Raw genomic sequence first — 20,974 nt, forward strand, 5'->3', positions numbered from 1 at the left:
AACATAAACAGAAGACCATCGGGCCGCTTCGTGAGGCCGCGCCGCACAAATTACACCCGTACATACTGCGTTAAGGCCTCTAGCTCCGCCCACTTTTCGGCCGCCGGACAGGCCGTATCGTATAGTGTGTGTCCGCCTCCTTGGTCCGCCTTTAGAGAGTCGCAGTTGTAGGAATCGAATGGAGCTGCAAAATAGCTCGCAGAGAGCGGTTCAACTTTCTTTTTCCAGGTTTCACTCACCGCTACCATTTAATTTTCCTATTTCGTCTCCAACACATTGTTCAAACATCAGATAGACACTTTTAATAAAGAGAAGGCTTCAAAACAAACGAATGGTGCAGATTTATAAAAAAATATCCCTCGTTGATATGCATTCAGTTCCTGCTGGTTTGGTTTGTTGGTCTGATGTGTTGTTGTCTTGTGGGCAATATCAACCATCACAAAAGATTACAATTGGACAAACTAGAACAAAACCCAGGCAAATTAGTATGTTTTCTTGCTTTGTATTCCCCAGTGCGCATGCGTAGTGGACATGAGCGACCTATTTCTGCGAGGAGGTATTTCTCGCAGCACAGCCACGCAAGGCGCGGCTCTTCTTTCCGAGTGGCGCCCGCCAGCTGAAACTGTAAACAGGAGCACGGGAGCATGGGGAAGGCGATGCTGCGGGTCAGGTTTTTCAGTGATGCGGACGTGGAAGCCGTGCAGCATAAAGAGGAAGGGATAGCAGGTAAATGCCGAGAGTATGTAGAAGAGGGTGACTTGCTTATTATATAATTTTGTTCCTTGTCGCTGCGATCCCTAGTGTCGGCACAATTGCCATTCTAAGCTGTACTAACTCGACCTTTTCAATTACAGTTCTGTTAACCCTGCCCTCATACCCTGAACACATCACAAACAAGTGTTCCAGTTCACTGACCAACAATTAGATGATTTTCAGTATGATGTCAGACCGAGTAGATGTCACTGAAGGACATTAATTTATTCAAGTCTATGATTATATTACCTATTAGTATGACTGGAACATAAAATTGACCTTATTATCTGACATTGTTGCAGCATTCATCAGGGTTTTACCAAGCTTTATCAAATAAACTTCTGGTATCACTGATGTCTTTCTGTTTTAGATTTGTGTTTTTTAAAATAACGGGTGGTTAAGATTCGTTTTAGATCCGTGCCAGTATCTCATTACCTACCTTATGAAACATCAGTATCTCTTCATATATTTTTTCTACAAACCTTCAACAGTCATGGAAACGCTTTTAAAATCCAATTCAAGGACTTTTTTTTTTACTCTTGAAAATATGGGATAATATTTACGAAAGCGTCGCCTCCTCTGGTGCTGGCCGCGGCGATGCTGCAGCCAGTGTTGTGAGAAATACCTCCTCGCTGAAATAAGTCACATATACATGTGGGGGGGGGTCCAGGGAGGGGGTGTAGCCCCCCCTGGTTAGAAGGGGGGGTCGAGGGGGGTGCAGCCAAGTTAGTAGGTCGTAAAGTTCGGTTGGAGTAGTTTAAATATGCTCCCCGACCCTAAGCCCTCTGCGAGCTATTTTACGGCTGCGGCGGCTGCAGTGTCGCCGCGGCCAGCACCAGAGGAGGCGATGCGCTTTCGTAAACATTATCGCCTATTTTCAAGAGTAAAAAAAAAGTCCTTGAATTGGATTTTCAAAGCATTTCCATGACTGTTGAAGGTTTGTAGAAAAGATATATGAAGAGATAGTGATGTTTCATAAAGTAGATTATGAGATACTGGCACGGACCTAATACGAATCTTTACCTAACAAGTACATCAATGTGTGCAAAATTTTTACCCCTAAGAGCGTAAGGTGTCTTTTCACCCGGTTTACGGTCATTTCGCCCACATGTCAGTTCGCCCATAAGTCAATTCGCCCAAATGTAGAGTTTGTTCGCCCACACTCAAGAGTTAGTTCGCCCACACTAGAGTTGGTTTGCCCACAAGTATTATTCAACAATGCACAAATCACGTAGTAAAAACTTTATTAAAATGCAAGAGAAACATACAAAGAATAAAATGTATGAAAACTAATTTCATTATTTTAAAGTAAAATAAAATTAAAACTAATGTCATAATTATAAAAGTAAAATAAAACAAAAGTGAGCATTCATGTAAAATGCATGTAATTAAAATTATTATCAGCTTACTGGTACATTTAGATATGAGCTAGCCTTGAGAAGTTGTAATGAGGATCTCTCACCCCTCACATATTCATCCGAATCATCCCAAAGAATGAACTCAGAATAGGCTACAGAAGTCTGAACAGTCTGCCATTATGTCAGGAATTGAGGGTATACAGTGGGTTCCCTCACAAATGACACCTACATTCAAGTTTCAGTTTCATTATTCTTATTTCGGAAGTTTCATTAATGACCACTCTATCACTCGTTCACTCATTCCTGTACTATTGTATGGCTATTATTACGACCAATATGTTACATGGAACTGCCTACCTGCAGAGTTATGGCTGTTAGGAAGAGATTAAAAGAGAAAATTAACAAATATATCCCTTGAGTCTCAACCCTCGTCTCTTGAGGATCTCGCGGTTGGCCACGGCCGGCTGCAGCCACTAGGGAGGTAGATTCGAATATGTATATTGGATTAAACTTAATTGAAATCTGTTTGATTCGACAAATTTGAATCTGGATTCAAATTAGAATAACAATTGTGCACTTCTGACGTCAAATCTAACTTGGGTTTGCACAGTAAAGGAATTATATCTAATGTGGGCAAAATGACTCCACTGAGTGGCCGAACTGACTGTGGCCGAAATGACCTTTTGGTGTGGGTGAACTGACTGTGGGTGAAATGACCGGATACCTTTCACCCCAGCCAGTAGAAAGATGTCTTATTAGGTACCTCCCCTTAACAATACAGAGTAAATGCACACTCAGCATAGATCCTAGGCATAGAAACAAAAAAATCATAAGCAAATAACCTTGAAAACTGTCTGGTTACCCCAGTTGACTGTACTGACAGTCTGACAGCTGTGTCTGTCAGGCTGTGGTTCCTCCTATTATGTCTTGCACTGCTGGGATGCTGGTATATATGAGGTGAGTTAACACTTAGGGTTTGTGGGCATAGGGCTTTCCCACTAACAAGGAAATTTGTATTTTTTTGTTGGAGGTCATCAATAGATTTCATGAACAAAATTATGTTTTACATTTTAATTTAAAAATTTGATAATTATTTTCATCACATATCACTAGATCTCCTCCCTCCCTATCCCAGTAGAAGAATGAGAGAAACCTAAAACAGACTACATAAAAGTTCTCAAAATCTATTTGAGGGAAATAGTTTTGTTCTTGAAGATATTGAATTAAAGGAACAAAAGTGTGGTACTTGCAATAACCCTTTATCACCATGGTTGTCCGGGATTCCATTGAGCGACCTAGTTTGTGTTGCTGACAGGATGGTGCTAGGCCTATGAGGCTGAGGTAGAGGAGGAGTATTTAAAGAAGGAAGGATAACATATGAAGAAGTAAATCAAGCAATAAAAAGATTAAAAAATGGAAAGGCAGCAGGAATTGATGGAATCACAACAGAAATGTTGAAGTGTGGAGGAGATGTAGTTATTAAAGGGATGGTCAAGAAATGTGAAGTGGCATGGGAGGGGGGGGGTGCCAGCAGACTGGACAAAAGCCATCATTGTCCCAGTTTACAAGGGGAAGGGGCGAAGGGCAGGAGAGGGGAGTGTGGGAGCTATAGAGGTTTAAGTCTCCTGAGTATACCCGGAAAGGTATATGGAAAAGTCATAATTGAGAGGGTGTAAAGACTTACAGAAGAGAAAATCAGTGAAGAACAAGGAGGCTTCAGGAAGGGAAGGGGATGTGTGGATCAGATATTTGCTTTCAGGATGGTAGTAGAAAAAATATTAGCAAAAGGAAAGAAACTATTTGCTGCCTTCATAGATTTAGAAAAAGCTTATAAGAGTCGATTGGATGGCATTGTGGGATGTTTTAAAGGTAGATATATGGTGTGGGAGGAAAACTGCTTAATGCAATAAAGTCTTTCTATGAGGATGCATCTGCATGTGTCAAAATTAGTGGAGAAACAAGTGAACATTTTGAGATAAAAATGGGCTTAGGGGCACTGCTGCAGTGTGCTCCTCACCCCGCATCTCCCAACCTTGCTGAGGAGGAGTCTGATGTCGACAATCCAGAGTATGTGTCTTCCCCCTCCTCCTCTGACATCCCCCCCATCCCCCCCACACACACACACACCTTGCCTCGATGCTCCAGTAGGATGCCTTCTAACACTAGTGCCACTACTTGGGCATCACGACCCTAATGCCGTCCTGCAACCCCTAATACAGCACAACGTTGGCCTCATGGTGGCTTGTCTCAGGGTGATGGCCTACGAGCTCGACACCGTCAGGATGTCAGTCCAGACACCCTTCATATTGTCGACTGTGGTGTCGTGACACTGTTGAGTGTATCTGGCTTTGAGTGGCAGTGCCAGTCTATTCAGTCATCAGTTGCTGACCCCCAGTAGGAACATCAACTGTGCGGCCCCTGGTCCCATTGCAGAGGCACGGAGATTAACCACCCATGTCTCAGCATTTGACCTCTTCTTTCCTAACTCTGTTATCATCAAGATAGTCCAGTGGACAAAAAAAAAAAAATTGGCACTGTCAGGGTGCATTACAAGACAAGGACTCAAAACGTTGCAGACACAAACCCTTGGAGATAGGGCTTTGTTAGGCATACTCTCCCTGTCAGGTGTGCAGGGAAGCAACCACTTCCACAACAGTGAGCTATTTATAATACTAGGAAATTTACTGCCTATTTACATCTGTCTTCACAGTCATGCTTATCCGTTAAGTCAAAATATTTACAAGCATACCTTCTGTAACTGTGCTGAAAAGTTGTTTAATTTCCCTTCCAATACCTGATTGCAGTCTCTGTTACTTTGACTTCCATATTTTTTCAGTTACTGCAGCCAAGGTTGAAAAAGACGTATGTTAGAAGTTTAGGAGAGAGCATCCCTATTGATACACTTCATTATAGATTTCCCATGGAATTGCCAAACTCTCCATTTTATCATCTCTCAAAATGATTATACTCGTAATAATGAATATTCTGGTAAAATATTCCATCTAAGTTCATAGTCTGATTGGATAAATAGATTTTATGCAAACAATGGTTACCTGTGTTTTATCTCATAAAATATTCTTAAATTATATATATACTATATATATATATATATATATATATATATATATATATATATATATATATATATATATATATATATATATATATATTTGTGTGTGTGTGTGGGGGGGGGGGGGGTAGTTTTGTATTCAGTTTATCTACTTGTGTCCTGGGGTAGTGGACTCACCCACCAGAGGTTCAAGGGCCAATGGGATGGAGATGAGCACCAAGGCCACATGCAGCTATAGTTTTTCCCCTCATATTTACTGACGGTACCTATCACTGAATATAAGCAAAAGAAGAACATCTGTTAAATATACCATGTAATTTATTTATTTTTTTATTTTTTTCCCACAAGGTCTGGTATTTCAGACCATATAATCTTTCCATTAACTACCAGAATGAAAACTTAATAATAACCTAACTTCCCCAAATCAGTGATCCCTTTGTTGAATACATGTACATGAAGGCTGAAATAACGAGTATTACCATGGAATAGTTTATGAATATTGTAACAAAACCATCTTTTCAGCAAAAAATCCAGTACCTCTGTCTGAACGAGGCCATGTAAGGAAAAGGAACTCTTCCCATTATCTCAATGGGTCAGAGTTACCTCCAGTGGAGGAGACTGAGGAAGAAGCCAAAGATTTTTACTTTAAGCCTACAGGTTAGTGTTTTTGTCCATTGTCATTATTTCAAATCTCTTAAGACATGGCTTAAGCTTCATATCATGTATATAATGCATTGTAGGCAGAAAATAGACTATGTCTTGACTGAATGTAATGAATGCTGGAATTCTTCCAAAAATATAGTTATTTCCATTCATACTAATAAAATGTTAATTGGTAACTTGGCCACCATGGAGCAAGGTGTTCTTCCCTCAATGACGGTCTAGCGTAAACTGACTGTTGTACGTCTTTTAACAGATACTAAACGCTAATTGACTCCAAAGAGGCAATCAAGAAGGAAAACAATATCAAGGATATTTCATCTAGGTTTCAACCTTGCAGACAATACAGAAATGACACAACTGACACTCATGTGATCAATGATTTTCCGTGCATAACTAGACTAGCAAGAGGCTAGGGGTGTGGCCTTATTTAGAGTTAAGTAATACTTATGACCATGTAGTTAATTCTAAAAAATCTGAACTGATCAAGAGGTGACCGTCCTCATTTTGTTGAAAATCAGAAATTTCTGGTGAGCACTGACAAAAAATAGTATCTGACAAAATTTGCAACAGACATGTCCAACCTGTGTGCTATGTTGCCTGTGGAGCATTACCTGCAGTAATAACAGAGCATTCACACCATTTCAAGGGACTTTGATGTCCAACCAGTAGAGTCTTAATTTAACTTTAATGTGCTGCTTCTTTTGTCCTTATTACTCATGACTTTTGTGGGTTTACTAGCTTCTCTAGCTAGAGTCTTCAGTATTAAAGTTTTCTACTAATTCTTTGATTTCCTCTTAGCTTTTTAATCCCTGAAGCAGTTTATTTCGCCACTCCAAATCCTGCCAAAAACACAGGCATAACCTATTAATTGATTTGTTTTGTGCCACACTTAACCTATAGTTGCTATCCTTTTATCTCTTACACTCTGGCTATCCATTGTTGACAATGCATTTCACATTCTTTCTTAATTGATACATAAATAATGTTATTGTAAGTCCAGAAAAAATGTATGAGGAAGTTTACATTTACAAGCACATCTGCAGACAGACTACAGAATGTCTTTTTCTAAATTGTGAGTGCCAGATTTTGTAAAGAATTTTTGAAACCTGGAATAAGCAGGTCCAGAACTGTAAAGGCCTACTGAATATAGTTTTATGTATAGCTTACTGTTACCACATGGGGGCTTCGTGGTGCAGTGGTTAACACACTAGGCTCACAACCGAGAGAGCCCGGGTTCGATTCCCGGGCGGAGTGGAAAAATTTTGGCAGCTTTTCTGATACCCTACGCCCCTGTCCACCCAGCAGTGAATGGGTACCAGGTATTAATCGGGGGTTGTGTCCCGTCTCCTGGGATCTGTTCTCTTCTATAATTCCTTCCCATTCTGTCTCTCTCCAGCATATGACCACAGATGTTCCGCCGACTAAACATAACTTTCCAAACTTTCCAACCTATCACATACTTACAGCATTTATGTTTTTAAATTAGTCATATCTTTAGGGTATTATTTTCCTCTTCATAATTCCTAATTGACATAGGTTTCCTTATATGTTTTACTGTGCTTGAGTTATACTAAGGGTGATTATGGTTTGAATAGTCTTTGAAAATAATTGTAGTTATTTATTTTTTTCTTGTTAGAGCTACTTGAAAATGATGAAAATCACATCAGAACCACCACTGTATTTGGATTTCAAACTCCAAAAAAGAGATTAAGTATGCTGGCCAAGGCTGGATCTGCTAGCAAGACAGGAACACTCAAGGACTCCCCACACCCCACTTAGGAACGCCTAGGACTCCGAGAACCCCAAACACCAAAGACTCCAAGCTCAGCAAAAAAAGGTTTGCAGCTAGTAATCTAATGAATTAAGACAGTTGTTTATTCTACAATATCTTTTCTTTATTCTTTCTAGTTTGATATTTACATCATAAGTACCTGATGGAGGTGACTATTTTCAGGTAGTGTCAGAACACCAAAGAGCAAGAGAAGATTGACTGAGGCTTCAGATGCTCCAACTCCTTGTGGCTTCAGGAAAAGAGTAAAGCAGCGTATGTATACATTACTCATGCATATTTTTTAGGTTACTCTTGCTAATTGTTACCTATTTCATTAACTACAGTGTTGGATGATCAGACAGAATGCTTAACCCTTTCAATACGTGACGCAGACGTCGGTGTCACAGTATGGAAAGGGTTAACCCTTTCCATCCATGATGCAGACGTTGGCGTCACAGTATGGAAAGGGTCAAGAGGAAATGGAAGAAGATAAATCCTCTTCTAAACCTCTCAATCCTCCTCCAAATTCCTCTTAATCCTCTTCCATTTCCTCTTAAGAGGTTTAGAAGAGGATTAACCCCTTCGCTACGACCGGGCGAAAACGGCGCCCCGCCCCGTATCCAGGCTGGCCGCGTGCGCCAAATTTCAAACGTTGCTTCTGATTATAACAAGTTTTCAGCCATAATTTCAACATAATCATCATGTATTAAATATAAAAACATGCAAAATTAAATGGTGCACATAGAGAAACATAAATTATTTGATAATTTTGAGATGTAAGCATAAATATACAGAGAAATTTGCGAGAGATTAGCATCTCTCTCTCTCTCTCTCTCTCTCTCTCTCTCTCTCTCTCTCACACACACACACACACACACACACACACACACACACACACACACACACACACACACACACACACACACACACACACACGAAGGGCTACTGGGATATGAAGGGAGAGGGAGGGAGATAGAGGAGAGGGGGGGAGGGAGAAAGAGGGAGAGCACGCATCTCTCTCTCTCTCTCTCTCTCGCACGCACACACACACACACACACACTGGAGGGGGGAGGTAGAAGGAAGGAAGGAAGAATGAAAGAGAACAGAGACAGCGGGAGGATGAAAGGGAGACAGGGAGAGGAGGCCGCGTCCTTGAGCCGAGGGGGTGGTGAGATAAGCACTCACTACCCAGCCACTTGGCAACTCAAAGGAAGAGGAACTCAACAACTCCCACACATACACATATATCACTTCTTTCTCATTATTTTATATTATTTTCTGTTAGAATTGATTGTTACTGTCAAGTACAAATGTGCGTAAGACACACTTGCATTATTACACTATAATAACGTTGAAAGTCAAATAAGACACCGTTTCATATATGGAGTCTCTAGGTAGAGTCAGAACAGAATACGGGATCACTCAGTACCAACCAAAACTAAATGTCTAAATGTAATAAAGACACCAACATAAGCTTCGCTGTCAGGACTCTGACGTCGGCGTTGCCGTATATTGTACTGGGCGCTTCAGGACAGCAACGTCGGCGTCACCGTATATTGTACTGGGCGCTTCAGGACAGCAACGTCAGCGTTGCCGTATATTGTACTGGGTGCTTCAGGACGCCAACGTCAGCGTTGCCGTATATTGTACTGGGTGCTTCAGGACGCCAACGTCAGCGTTGCCGTATATTGTACTGGGTGCTTCAGGACGCCAACGTCAGCGTTGCCGTATATTGTACTGGGCGCTTCAGGACAGCAACGTCGGCGTCGCCGTATATTGTACTGGGCGCTTCAGGACAGCAACGTCGGCGTCGCCGTATATTGTACTGGGCGCTTCAGGACAGCAACGTCGGCGTCGCCGTATATTGTACTGGGTGCTTCAGGACGCTGACGTCGGCGTCGCCGACGTCAGAGATCAGTAATCCAACATACACAATTGAGCATATATAAACGAATTGAAAATCCCTTGGCGAGGATTTTTGGATATGAAGAATTACATGAATATATATAATGATAAAATAATGGAGATGTAGCAGGCCAGAGAGAGAGAGAGAGAGAGAGAGAGAGAGAGAGAGAGAGAGAGAGAGAGATTTACATAGAAAATCAGATCACACGGACCCCATGGTCCAGACTAGGAGGTCTGTCCATAAACGTAAGTGATTCTATATTGATCAGAAGGCTCCAAAACGTTGCATTTCAACTCTAGTTAATATCAAGTTGAAGGAAGTGACGGTCGAGCCTGTTTTTGAAGGAGTCAATCGTGTTACACTGGACCACTGACGGTGGGAGCTTAATCCATTCTCGCACTAAAACGTTGGTGAAGAAAATTTGGTGCAGTCTGAATTTACTTGTCTACATTTGAGTTTTACGCCATTGTTCCTCGTACGCAAAGTGTCATCGATCATAAACAATGTTGATCTGTCTACATTCGTGAAACCATTAAGTATTTTAAAACATTCGATCAGTTTTCCTCGGAGGCGGCGTTTCTCAAGAGAGAGAGAGAGAGAGAGAGAGAGAGAGAGAGAGAGAGAGAGAGAGAGAGAGAGAGAGAGAGAGAGAGAGAGAGAGTTTTCTTTACAGAAAATATAATTAGGAATTTCATCTGACGTCATTAAGATAAAAAGAAAATACTCCTTTCGGAACCGGTACCGGCCAGCATGGCAGCAATGAAGTCCAACTTGCCCGGTTTCAGCTCACCCAGATCAGGCTCGGCCTTGCCCGCCTCCTCACCCTCACGGCGGCCATCCTGAGACGCCATAACGACACGGCGTAGCTCACTGTTCACTGTTCACTATCCCCACTCCAAGCACGGGCAGGCGGTGTGCCTCAACCCCAGACCACCACACACGGGTCGCGAGACGCGAACACCCAGAAAAGCAAGACACACCGCGCCAACACTCCCAAGGCCGCCTCAACACGAGGGAAGCAAGGCAGGGCAAAGAGGCTCACAGCGTAGGTTTTCCACTTTACTTAACAGCTCTAACACGTACAAAACACTGGTTTACAAGGCACAGTAACTCCCAGTTCACAGAGGGGGCACGGACACTGCACACGGCTCACAAAAGCGGGCAGGGCACATAGGAGCAGGCAGGGCACACAGGCAGCGGCGGCGCACGTCTCTCGTCTCTCGTAGCTCGGCTCTCCGGATCCCTGTCCCTCCGACGGGGCTCGCTTCCCTCATCCTTCCCGCCCGCAGCGATGCACCCCACGCCGGCCATCACAACTCTCCGCGGGCGCCCCAAACTAGCATCTCCCACACAAATAACACAAATACACATGAAATATACCCCCTGACGTAACACTACATGCTATATAGAGAATGTAACAGTCAAATAACGCGAAAAAAATTGTTTTGTGCCAAATATGGAGACTGGGTAACGAGTGGGTTTTTTCCATAAACCAATAAAAAGCTAGTAGCTAGGGCATTGCAAAATTCAACAAATTCATAACTTCGTAATGAAGTGTTTTACCACGTGCTCATACCTGTCAAGCTACTGTGGTGTCGTGCCATAAGATTTTGCGTTAGAGACCATAAGTTTGTGTATAAAAAACGTACGTAAGACTTGACAGATATGGTTCCGACGGACTCAAGCAGGGTGCACGAGGTATCTCCTCCTCCTCCTCCCCCCACCCCCACCCCTACACACACACACACACACACACACACACTAACCGTAACAGTAACCGTTACTCAGCACGCTCACATAAATTTAAATATGGCGCGTACGATAAATTTCAAATTGTTTAAAAAAAAATCATATTAAAAATAACATCGCAAGCGGAGAAAAAAACGTAAGATTTTCAACTTACGCCGTAAGACTTGAAAATCACCGAAATTACGTAAGACTTACGCAAAAAACGTAAGACTTGACAGGTAAGCGTGCCACTGCCACTCAGCGAGCGTTGATGCCGATTTTTTTTACATATATGCCTTGGTTCGAGGGAATCTTAAGATGGCAGCTGCGGGCTTTGGATTCTCAGGCTAGTACAGAGAAAGCCAATCCAGCTATTAAGGACACACACATGCGGTGCGGCCTGTCCGGCGGCCGAAAGTGGGCGGAGACTCGACGGCCGGATGAAGCATACACTGTGAGGCGGCCTCACGGAATACCGGGCGATAACAACACAATTTATGATTTATGTCCACAAACATAGATGGCCCTTGTACAGATCAATAAAACAGATTCAAAAGTCTTTATTTATCCAGACATCAGACATCGTGGAGCATAAATAATGTGTACAACACGATTGTCAGCGTCGCTCTGAGATAATTCCCGCCTCAAGGCCGCGCCGCAACGTTATACACACTGTGAGGCCGCGGGCCGCGTCGGACGGAATTTCAAACATAAACAGAAGACCATCGGGCCGCTTCGTGAGGCCGCGCCGCACAAATTACACCCGTACATACTGCGTTAAGGCCTCTAGCTCCGCCCACTTTTCGGCCGCCGGACAGGCCGTATCGTATAGTGTGTGTCCGCCTCCTTGGTCCGCCTTTAGAGAGTCGCAGTTGTAGGAATCGAATGGAGCTGCAAAATAGCTCGCAGAGAGCGGTTCAACTTTCTTTTTCCAGGTTTCACTCACCGCTACCATTTAATTTTCCTATTTCGTCTCCAACACATTGTTCAAACATCAGATAGACACTTTTAATAAAGAGAAGGCTTCAAAACAAACGAATGGTGCAGATTTATAAAAAAATATCCCTCGTTGATATGCATTCAGTTCCTGCTGGTTTGGTTTGTTGGTCTGATGTGTTGTTGTCTTGTGGGCAATATCAACCATCACAAAAGATTACAATTGGACAAACTAGAACAAAACCCAGGCAAATTAGTATGTTTTCTTGCTTTGTATTCCCCAGTGCGCATGCGTAGTGGACATGAGCGACCTATTTCTGCGAGGAGGTATTTCTCGCAGCACAGCCACGCAAGGCGCGGCTCTTCTTTCCGAGTGGCGCCCGCCAGCTGAAACTGTAAACAGGAGCACGGGAGCATGGGGAAGGCGATGCTGCGGGTCAGGTTTTTCAGTGATGCGGACGTGGAAGCCGTGCAGCATAAAGAGGAAGGGATAGCAGGTAAATGCCGAGAGTATGTAGAAAAGGGTGACTTGCTTATTATATAATTTTGTTCCTTGTCGCTGCGATCCCTAGTGTCGGCACAATTGCCATTCTAAGCTATACTAACTCGACCTTTTCAATTACAGTTCTGTTAACCCTGCCCTCATACCCTGAACACATCACAAACAAGTGTTCCAGTTCACTGACCATGTAACAATTAGATGATTTTCAGTATGATGTCAGACCGAGTAGATGTCACTGAAGGACATTAATTTATTCAAGTCTATGATTATATTACCTATTAGTATGACTGGAACATAAAATTGACCTTATTATCTGACATTGTTGCAGCATTCATCAGGGTTTTACCAAGCTTTATCAAATAAACTTCTGGTATCACTGATGTCTTTCTGTTTTAGATTTGTGTTTTTTAAAATAACGAGTGGTTAAGATTCGTTTTAGATCCGTGCCAGTATCTCATTACCTACCTTATGAAACATCAGTATCTCTTCATATATTTTTTCTACAAACCTTCAACAGTCATGGACACACTTTTAAAATCCAATTCAAGGACTTTTTTTTTTTACTCTTGAAAATATGGGATAATATTTACGAAAGCGTCGCCTCCTCTGGTGCTGGCCGCGGCGATGCTGCAGCCGGTGTTGTGAGAAATACCTCCTCGCTGAAATAAGTCACATATACATGTGGGGGGGGTTCCAGGGGGGGTGTAGCCCCCCCTGGTTAGAAGGGGGGGTCAAGGGGGGCGCAGCCCCCCCGTTAGTAGGTCGTAAAGTTCGGTTGGAGTAGTTTAAATATGCCCCCCGACCCTAAGCCCTCTGCGAGCTATTTTACGGCTGCGGCGGCTGCAGTGTCGCCGCGGCCAGCACCAGAGGAGGCGACGCGCTTTCGTAAACATTATCCCCTATTTTCAAGAGTAAAAAAAAAGTCCTTGAATTGGATTTTCAAAGCGTTTCCATGACTGTTGAAGGTTTGTAGAAAAGATATATGAAGAGATAGTGATGTTTCATAAAGTAGATTATGAGATACTGGCACGGACCTAATACGAATCTTTACCTAACAAGTACATCAATGTGTGCAAAATTTTTACCCCCAAGAGCGTAAGGTGTCTTTTCACCCGGTTTATGGTCATTTCGCCCACATGTCAGTTCGCCCATAAGTCAATTCGCCCAAATGTAGAGTTTGTTCGCCCACACTCAAGAGTTAGTTCGCCCACACTAGAGTTGGTTTGCCCACAAGTATTATTCAACAATGCACAAATCATGTAGTAAAAACTTTATTAAAATGCAAGAGAAACATGCAAAGAATAAAATGTATGAAAACTTATTTCATAATTCTAAAAGTAAAATAAAACTAATGTCATAATTCTAAAAGTAAAATAAAACATAAGTGAGCATTCCTGTAAAATGCATGTAATTAAAATTATTATCAGCTTACTGGTCCATTTAAATATGAGCTAGCCTTGAGAAGTTGGAATGAGGATCTCTCACCCCTCACATATTCATCCGAATCATCCCAAAGAATGAACTCAGAATAGGCTACAGAAGTCTGAACAGTCTGCCATTATGTCAGGAATTGAGGGTATACAGTGGGCTCCCTCACAAACGACACCTACATTCATGTTTCAGTTTCATTATTCTTATTTCGGAAGTTTCATTAATGACCACTCTATCACTCGTTCACTCATTCCTGTACTATTGTATGGCTATTATTACGACCAATATGTTACATGGAACTGCCTACCTGCAGAGTTATGGCTGTTAGGAAGAGATTAAAAGAGAAAATTAACAAATATATCCCTTGAGTCTCAACCCTCGTCTCTTGAGGATCTCGCGGTTGGCCACGGCCGGCTGCAGCCACTAGGGAGGTAGATTCGAATATGTATATTGGATTCGACTTAATTCGAAATCTGTTTGATTCGACAAATTTGAATCTGGATTCAAATTAGAATAACAATTGTGCACTTCTGACGTCAAATCTAACTTGGCTTTGCACAGTAAAGGAATTATATCTAATGTGGGCAAAATGACTCCACCGAGTGGGCGAACTGACTTTGGGCGAAATGACCTTTTGGTGTGGGCGAACTGACGTAGGTGAAATGACCGGATACCTTTCACCCCAGCCAGTAGAAAGATGTCTTATTAGGTACCTCCCCTTAACAATACAGAGTAAATGCACACTCAGCATAGATCCTAGGCATAGAAACAAAAAAATCATAAGCAAATAACCTTGAAAACTGTCTGGTTACCCCAGTTGACTGTACTGACAGTCTGACAGCTGTGTCTGTCAGGCTGTGGTTCCTCCTATTATGTCTTGCACTGCTGGGATGCTGGTATATATGAGGTGAGTTAACACTTAGGGTTTGTGGGCATAGGGCTTTCCCACTAACAAGGAAATTTGTATTTTTTTGTTGGAGGTCATCAATAGATTTCATGAACAAAATTATGTTTTTTACATTTTAATTTAAAAATTTGATAATTATTTTCATCACATATCACTAGATCTCCTCCCTCCCTATCCCAGTAGAAGAATGAGAGAAACCTAAAACAGACTACATAAAACTTCTCAAAATCTATTTGAGGGAAATAGTTTTGTTCTTGAAGATATTGAATTAAAGGAACAAAAGTGTGGTACTTGCAATAACCCTTTATCACCATGGTTGTCCGGGATTCCGTTGAGCGACCTAGTTTGTGTTGCTGACAGGATGGTGCTAGGCCTATGAGGCTGAGGTAGAGGAGGAGTATTTAAAGAAGGAAGGATAACTTATGAAGAAGTAAATCAAGCAATAAAAAGATTAAAAAATGGAAAGGCAGCAGGAATTGATGGAATCACAACAGAAATGTTGAAGTGTGGAGGAGATGTAGTTATTAAAGGGATGGTCAAGAAATGTGAAGTGGCATGGGAGGGGGGGGGTGCCAGCAGACTGGACAAAAGCCATCATTGTCCCAGTTTACAAGGGGAAGGGGCGAAGGGCAGGAGAGGGGAGTGTGGGAGCTATAGAGGTTTAAGTCTCCTGAGTATACCCGGAAAGGTATATGGAAAAGTCATAATTGAGAGGGTGTAAAGACTTACAGAAGAGAAAATCAGTGAAGAACAAGGAGGCTTCAGGAAGGGAAGGGGATGTGTGGATCAGATATTTGCTTTCAGGATGGTAGTAGAAAAAATATTAGCAAAAGGAAAGAAACTATTTGCTGCCTTCATAGATTTAGAAAAAGCTTATAAGAGTCGATTGGATGGCATTGTGGGATGTTTTAAAGGTAGATATATGGTGTGGGAGGAAAACTGCTTAATGCAATAAAGTCTTTCTATGAGGATGCATCTGCATGTGTCAAAATTAGTGGAGAAACAAGTGAACATTTTGAGATAAAAATGGGCTTAGGGGCACTGCTGCAGTGTGCTCCTCACCCCGCATCTCCCAACCTTGCTGAGGAGGAGTCTGATGTCGACAATCCAGAGTATGTGTCTTCCCCTTCCTCCTCAGACATTCCCCCCATACCCCCACACACACACACCTTGCCTCGATGCTCCAGTAGGATGCCTTCTAACACTAGTGCCACTACTTGGGCATCACGACCCTAATGCCGTCCTGCAACCCCTAATACAGCACAACGTTGGCCTCATGGTGGCTTGTCTCAGGGTGATGGCCTACGAGCTCGACACCGTCAGGATGTCAGTCCAAACACCCTTCATATTGTCGACTGTGGTGTCGTGACACTGTTGAGTGTATCTGGCTTTGAGTGGCAGTGCCAGTCTATTCAGTCATCAGTTGCTGACCCCCAGTAGGAACATCAACTGTGCGGCCCCTGGTCCCATTGCAGAGGCACGGAGATTAACCACCCATGTCTCAGCATTTGACCTCTTCTTTCCTAACTCTGTTATCATCAAGATAGTCCAGTGGACAAAAAAAAAAAAAAAATTGGCACTGTCAGGGTGCATTACAAGACAAGGACTCAAACGTTGCAGACACAAACCCTTGGAGATAGGGCTTTGTTAGGCATACTCTCCCTGTCAGGTGTGCAGGGAAGCAACCACTTCCACAACAGTGAGCTATTTATAATACTAGGAAATTTACTGCCTATTTACATCTGTCTTCACAGTCATGCTTATCCGTTAAGTCAAAATATTTACAAGCATACCTTCTGTAACTGTGCTGAAAAGTTGTTTAATTTCCCTTCCAATACCTGATTGCAGTCTCTGTTACTTTGACTTCCATATTTTTTCAGTTACTGCAGCCAAGGTTGAAAAAGACGTATGTTAGAATTTTAGGAGAGAGCATCTCTATTGATACACTTCATTATAGATTTCCCATGGAATTGCCAAACTCTCCATTTTATCATCTCTCAAAATGATTATACTCGTAATAATGAATATTCTGGTAAAATATTCCATCTAACTTCATAGTCTGATTGGATAAATAGATTTTATGCAAACAATGGTTACCTGTGTTTTCTCATAAAATATATATATATATATATATATATATATATATATATATATATATATATATATATATATATATATATATATATATATATATATATATATTTGTGTGTGTGTGTGTGGGGGGGGGGGGGTAGTTTTGTATTCAGTTTATCTACTTGTGTCCTGGGGTAGTGGACTCACCCACCAGAGGTTCAAGGGCCAATGGGATGGAGATGAGCACCAAGGCCACATGCAGCTATAGTTTTTCCCCTCATATTTACTGACGGTACCTATCACTGAATATAAGCAAAAGAAGAACATCTGTTAAATATACCATGTAATTTATTTATTTTTTTATTTTTTTCCCACAAGGTCTGGTATTTCAGACCATATAATCTTTCCATTAACTACCAGAATGAAAACTTAATAATAACCTAACTTCCCCAAATCAGTGATCCCTTTGTTGAATACATGTACATGAAGGCTGAAATAACGAGTATTACCATGGAATAGTTTATGAATATTGTAACAAAACCATCTTTTCAGCAAAAAATCCAGTACCTCTGTCTGAACGAGGCCATGTAAGGAAAAGGAACTCTTCCCATTATCTCAATGGGTCAGAGTTACCTCCAGTGGAGGAGACTGAGGAAGAAGCCAAAGATTTTTACTTTAAGCCTACAGGTTAGTGTTTTTGTCCATTGTCATTATTTCAAATCTCTTAAGACATGGCTTAAGCTTCATATCATGTATATAATGCATTGTAGGCAGAAAATAGACTATGTCTTGACTGAATGTAATGAATGCTGGAATTCTTCCAAAAATATAGTTATTTCCATTCATACTAATAAAATGTTAATTGGTAACTTGGCCACCATGGAGCAAGGTGTTCTTCCCTCAATGACGGTCTTGCGTAAACTGACTGTTGTACGTCTTTTAACAGATACTAAACGCTAATTGACTCCGAAGAGGCAATCAAGAAGGAAAACAATATCAAGGATATTTCATCTAGGTTTCAACCTTGCAGACAATACAGAAATGACACAACTGACACTCATGTGATCAATGATTTTCCGTGCATAACTAGACTAGCAAGAGGCTAGGGGTGTGGCCTTATTTAGAGTTAAGTAATACTTATGACCATATAGTTAATTCTAAAAAATCTGAACTGATCAAGAGGTGACCGTCCTCATTTTGTTGAAAATCAGAAATTTCTGGTGAGCACTGACAAAAAATAGTATCTGACAAAATTTGCAACAGACATGTCCAACCTGTGTGCTATGTTGCCTGTGGAGCATTACCTGCAGTAATAACAGAGCATTCACACCATTTCAAGGGACTTTGATGTCCAACCAGTAGAGTCTTAATTTAACTTTAATGTGCTGCTTCTTTTGTCCTTATTACTCATGACTTTTGTGGGTTTACTAGCTTCTCTAGCTAGAGTCTTCAGTATTAAAGTTTTCTACTAATTCTTTGATTTCCTCTTAGCTTTTTAATCCCTGAAGCAGTTTATTTCGCCACTCCAAATCCTGCCAAAAACACAGGCATAACCTATTAATTGATTTGTTTTGTGCCACACTTAACCTATAGTTGCTATCCTTTTATCTCTTACACTCTGGCTATCCATTGTTGACAATGCATTTCACATTCTTTCTTAATTGATACATAAATAATGTTATTGTAAGTCCAGAAAAAATGTATGAGGAAGTTTACATTTACAAGCACATCTGCAGACAGACTACAGAATGTCTTTTCCTAAATTGTGAGTGCCAGATTTTGTAAAGAATTTTTGAAACCTGGAATAAGCAGGTCCAGAACTGTAAAGGCCTACTGAATATAGTTTTATGTATAGCTTACTGTTACCACATGGGGGCTTCGTGGTGCAGTGGTTAGCACACTAGGCTCACAACCGAGAGAGCCCGGGTTCGATTCCCGGGCGGAGTGGAAAAATTTTGGCAGCTTTTCTGATACCCTGGGCCCCTGTCCACCCAGCAGTGAATGGGTACCAGGTATTAATCGGGGGTTGTGTCCCGTCTCCTGGGATCTGTTCTCTTCTATAATTCCTTCCCATTCTGTCTCTCTCCAGCATATGACCACAGATGTTCCGCCGACTAAACATAACTTTCCAAACTTTCCAACCTATCACATACTTACAGCATTTATGTTTTTAAATTAGTCATATCTTTAGGGTATTATTTTCCTCTTCATAATTCCTAATTGACATAGGTTTCCTTATATGTTTTACTGTGCTTGAGTTATACTAAGGGTGATTATGGTTTGAATAGTCTTTGAAAATAATTGTAGTTATTTATTTTTTTCTTGTTAGAGCTACTTGAAAATGATGAAAATCACATCAGAACCACCACTGTATTTGGATTTCAAACTCCAAAAAAGAGATTAAGTATGCTGGCCAAGGCTGGATCTGCTAGCAAGACAGGGAACACTCCAAGGACTCCCCACACACCCCACTTAGGAACGCCTAGGACTCCGAGAACCCCAAACACACCCAAGACTCCAAGCTCAGCAAAAAAAGGTTTGCAGCTAGTAATCTAATGAATTAAGACAGTTGTTTATTCTACAATATCTTTTCTTTATTCTTTCTAGTTTGATATTTACATCATAAGTACCTGATGGAGGTGACTATTTTCAGGTAGTGTCAGAACACCAAAGAGCAAGAGAAGATTGACTGAGGCTTCAGATGCTCCAACTCCTTGTGGCTTCAGGAAAAGAGTAAAGCAGCGTATGTATACATTACTCATGCATATTTTTTAGGTTACTCTTGCTAATTGTTACCTATTTCATTAACTACAGTGTTGGATGATCAGACAGAATGCTTAACCCTTTCAATACGTGACGCAGACGTCGGTGTCACAGTATGGAAAGGGTTAACCCTTTCCATCCATGATGCAGACGTTGGCGTCACAGTATGGAAAGGGTCAAGAGGAAATGGAAGAAGATAAATCCTCTTCTAAACCTCTCAATCCTCCTCCAAATTCCTCTTAATCCTCTTCCATTTCCTCTTAAGAGGTTTAGAAGAGGATTAACCCCTTCGCTACGACCGGGCGAAAACGGCGCCCCGCCCCGTATCCAGGCTGGCCGCGTGCGCCAAATTTCAAACGTTGCTTCTGATTATAACAAGTTTTCAGCCATAATTTCAACATAATCATCATGTATTAAATATAAAAACATGCAAAATTAAATGGTGCACATAGAGAAACATAAATTATTTGATAATTTTGAGATGTAAGCATAAATATACAGAGAAATTTGCGAGAGATTAGCATCTCTCTCTCTCTCTCTCTCTCTCACACACACACACACACACACACACACACACACACACACACACACACACACACACGAAGGGCTACTGGGATATGAAGGGAGAGGGAGGGAGATAGAGGAGAGGGGGGGAGGGAGAAAGAGGGAGAGCACGCATCTCTCTCTCTCTCTCTCTCTCTCGCACACACACACACACACACACACACACTGGAGGGGGGAGGTAGAAGGAAGGAAGGAAGAATGAAAGAGAACAGAGACAGCGGGAGGATGAAAGGGAGACAGGGAGAGGAGGCCGCGTCCTTGAGCCGAGGGGGTGGTGAGATAAGCACTCACTACCCAGCCACTTGGCAACTCAAAGGAAGGGGAACTCAACAACTCCCACACATACACATATATCACTTCTTTCTCATTATTTTATATTATTTTCTGTTAGAATTGATTGTTACTGTCAAGTACAAATGCGCGTAAGACACACTTGCATTATTACACTATAATAACGTTGAAAGTCAAATAAGACACCGTTTCATATATGAAGTCTCTAGGTAGAGTCAGAACAGAATACGGGATCACTCAGTACCAACCAAAACTAA

At 41.7% G+C, this 20,974-nt stretch overlaps 1 protein-coding gene across 9 annotated transcripts in view; it reads left to right on the plus strand.

Moving 5' to 3' along the window:
- Positions 1–554: 554 nt before the first annotated feature.
- The window catches only part of LOC127008611 (origin recognition complex subunit 2-like), a 49,275-nt gene continuing 28,855 nt past the window's right edge, over positions 555–20,974 (plus strand). For 2 of the 9 annotated variants that reach the window (XR_007761216.1, XM_050880832.1), the window contains exons 1-4: positions 12,516–12,683; positions 17,652–17,786; positions 19,429–19,635; positions 19,753–19,842. Coding sequence is in view for 7 of the 9 variants with exons in the window: in XM_050880832.1 (XP_050736789.1) it covers positions 12,602–12,683; positions 17,652–17,786; positions 19,429–19,635; positions 19,753–19,842 (514 nt within the window). In the remaining 2 variants the exon portion in view is untranslated. Of the gene's footprint in view, positions 727–2,994; positions 3,069–5,703; positions 5,839–7,656; positions 7,682–7,798; positions 7,889–12,515; positions 12,684–14,952; positions 15,027–17,651; positions 17,787–19,428; positions 19,636–19,752; positions 19,843–20,974 lie in introns of those variants that run through there. The other 7 variants (XM_050880894.1, XM_050880863.1, XM_050880873.1 and 4 more) reach the window with 7 other exon arrangements.

This window comes from Eriocheir sinensis, chromosome 4, assembly GCF_024679095.1.
Source record: "Eriocheir sinensis breed Jianghai 21 chromosome 4, ASM2467909v1, whole genome shotgun sequence".
Taxonomy (NCBI): domain Eukaryota; kingdom Metazoa; phylum Arthropoda; class Malacostraca; order Decapoda; family Varunidae; genus Eriocheir; species Eriocheir sinensis.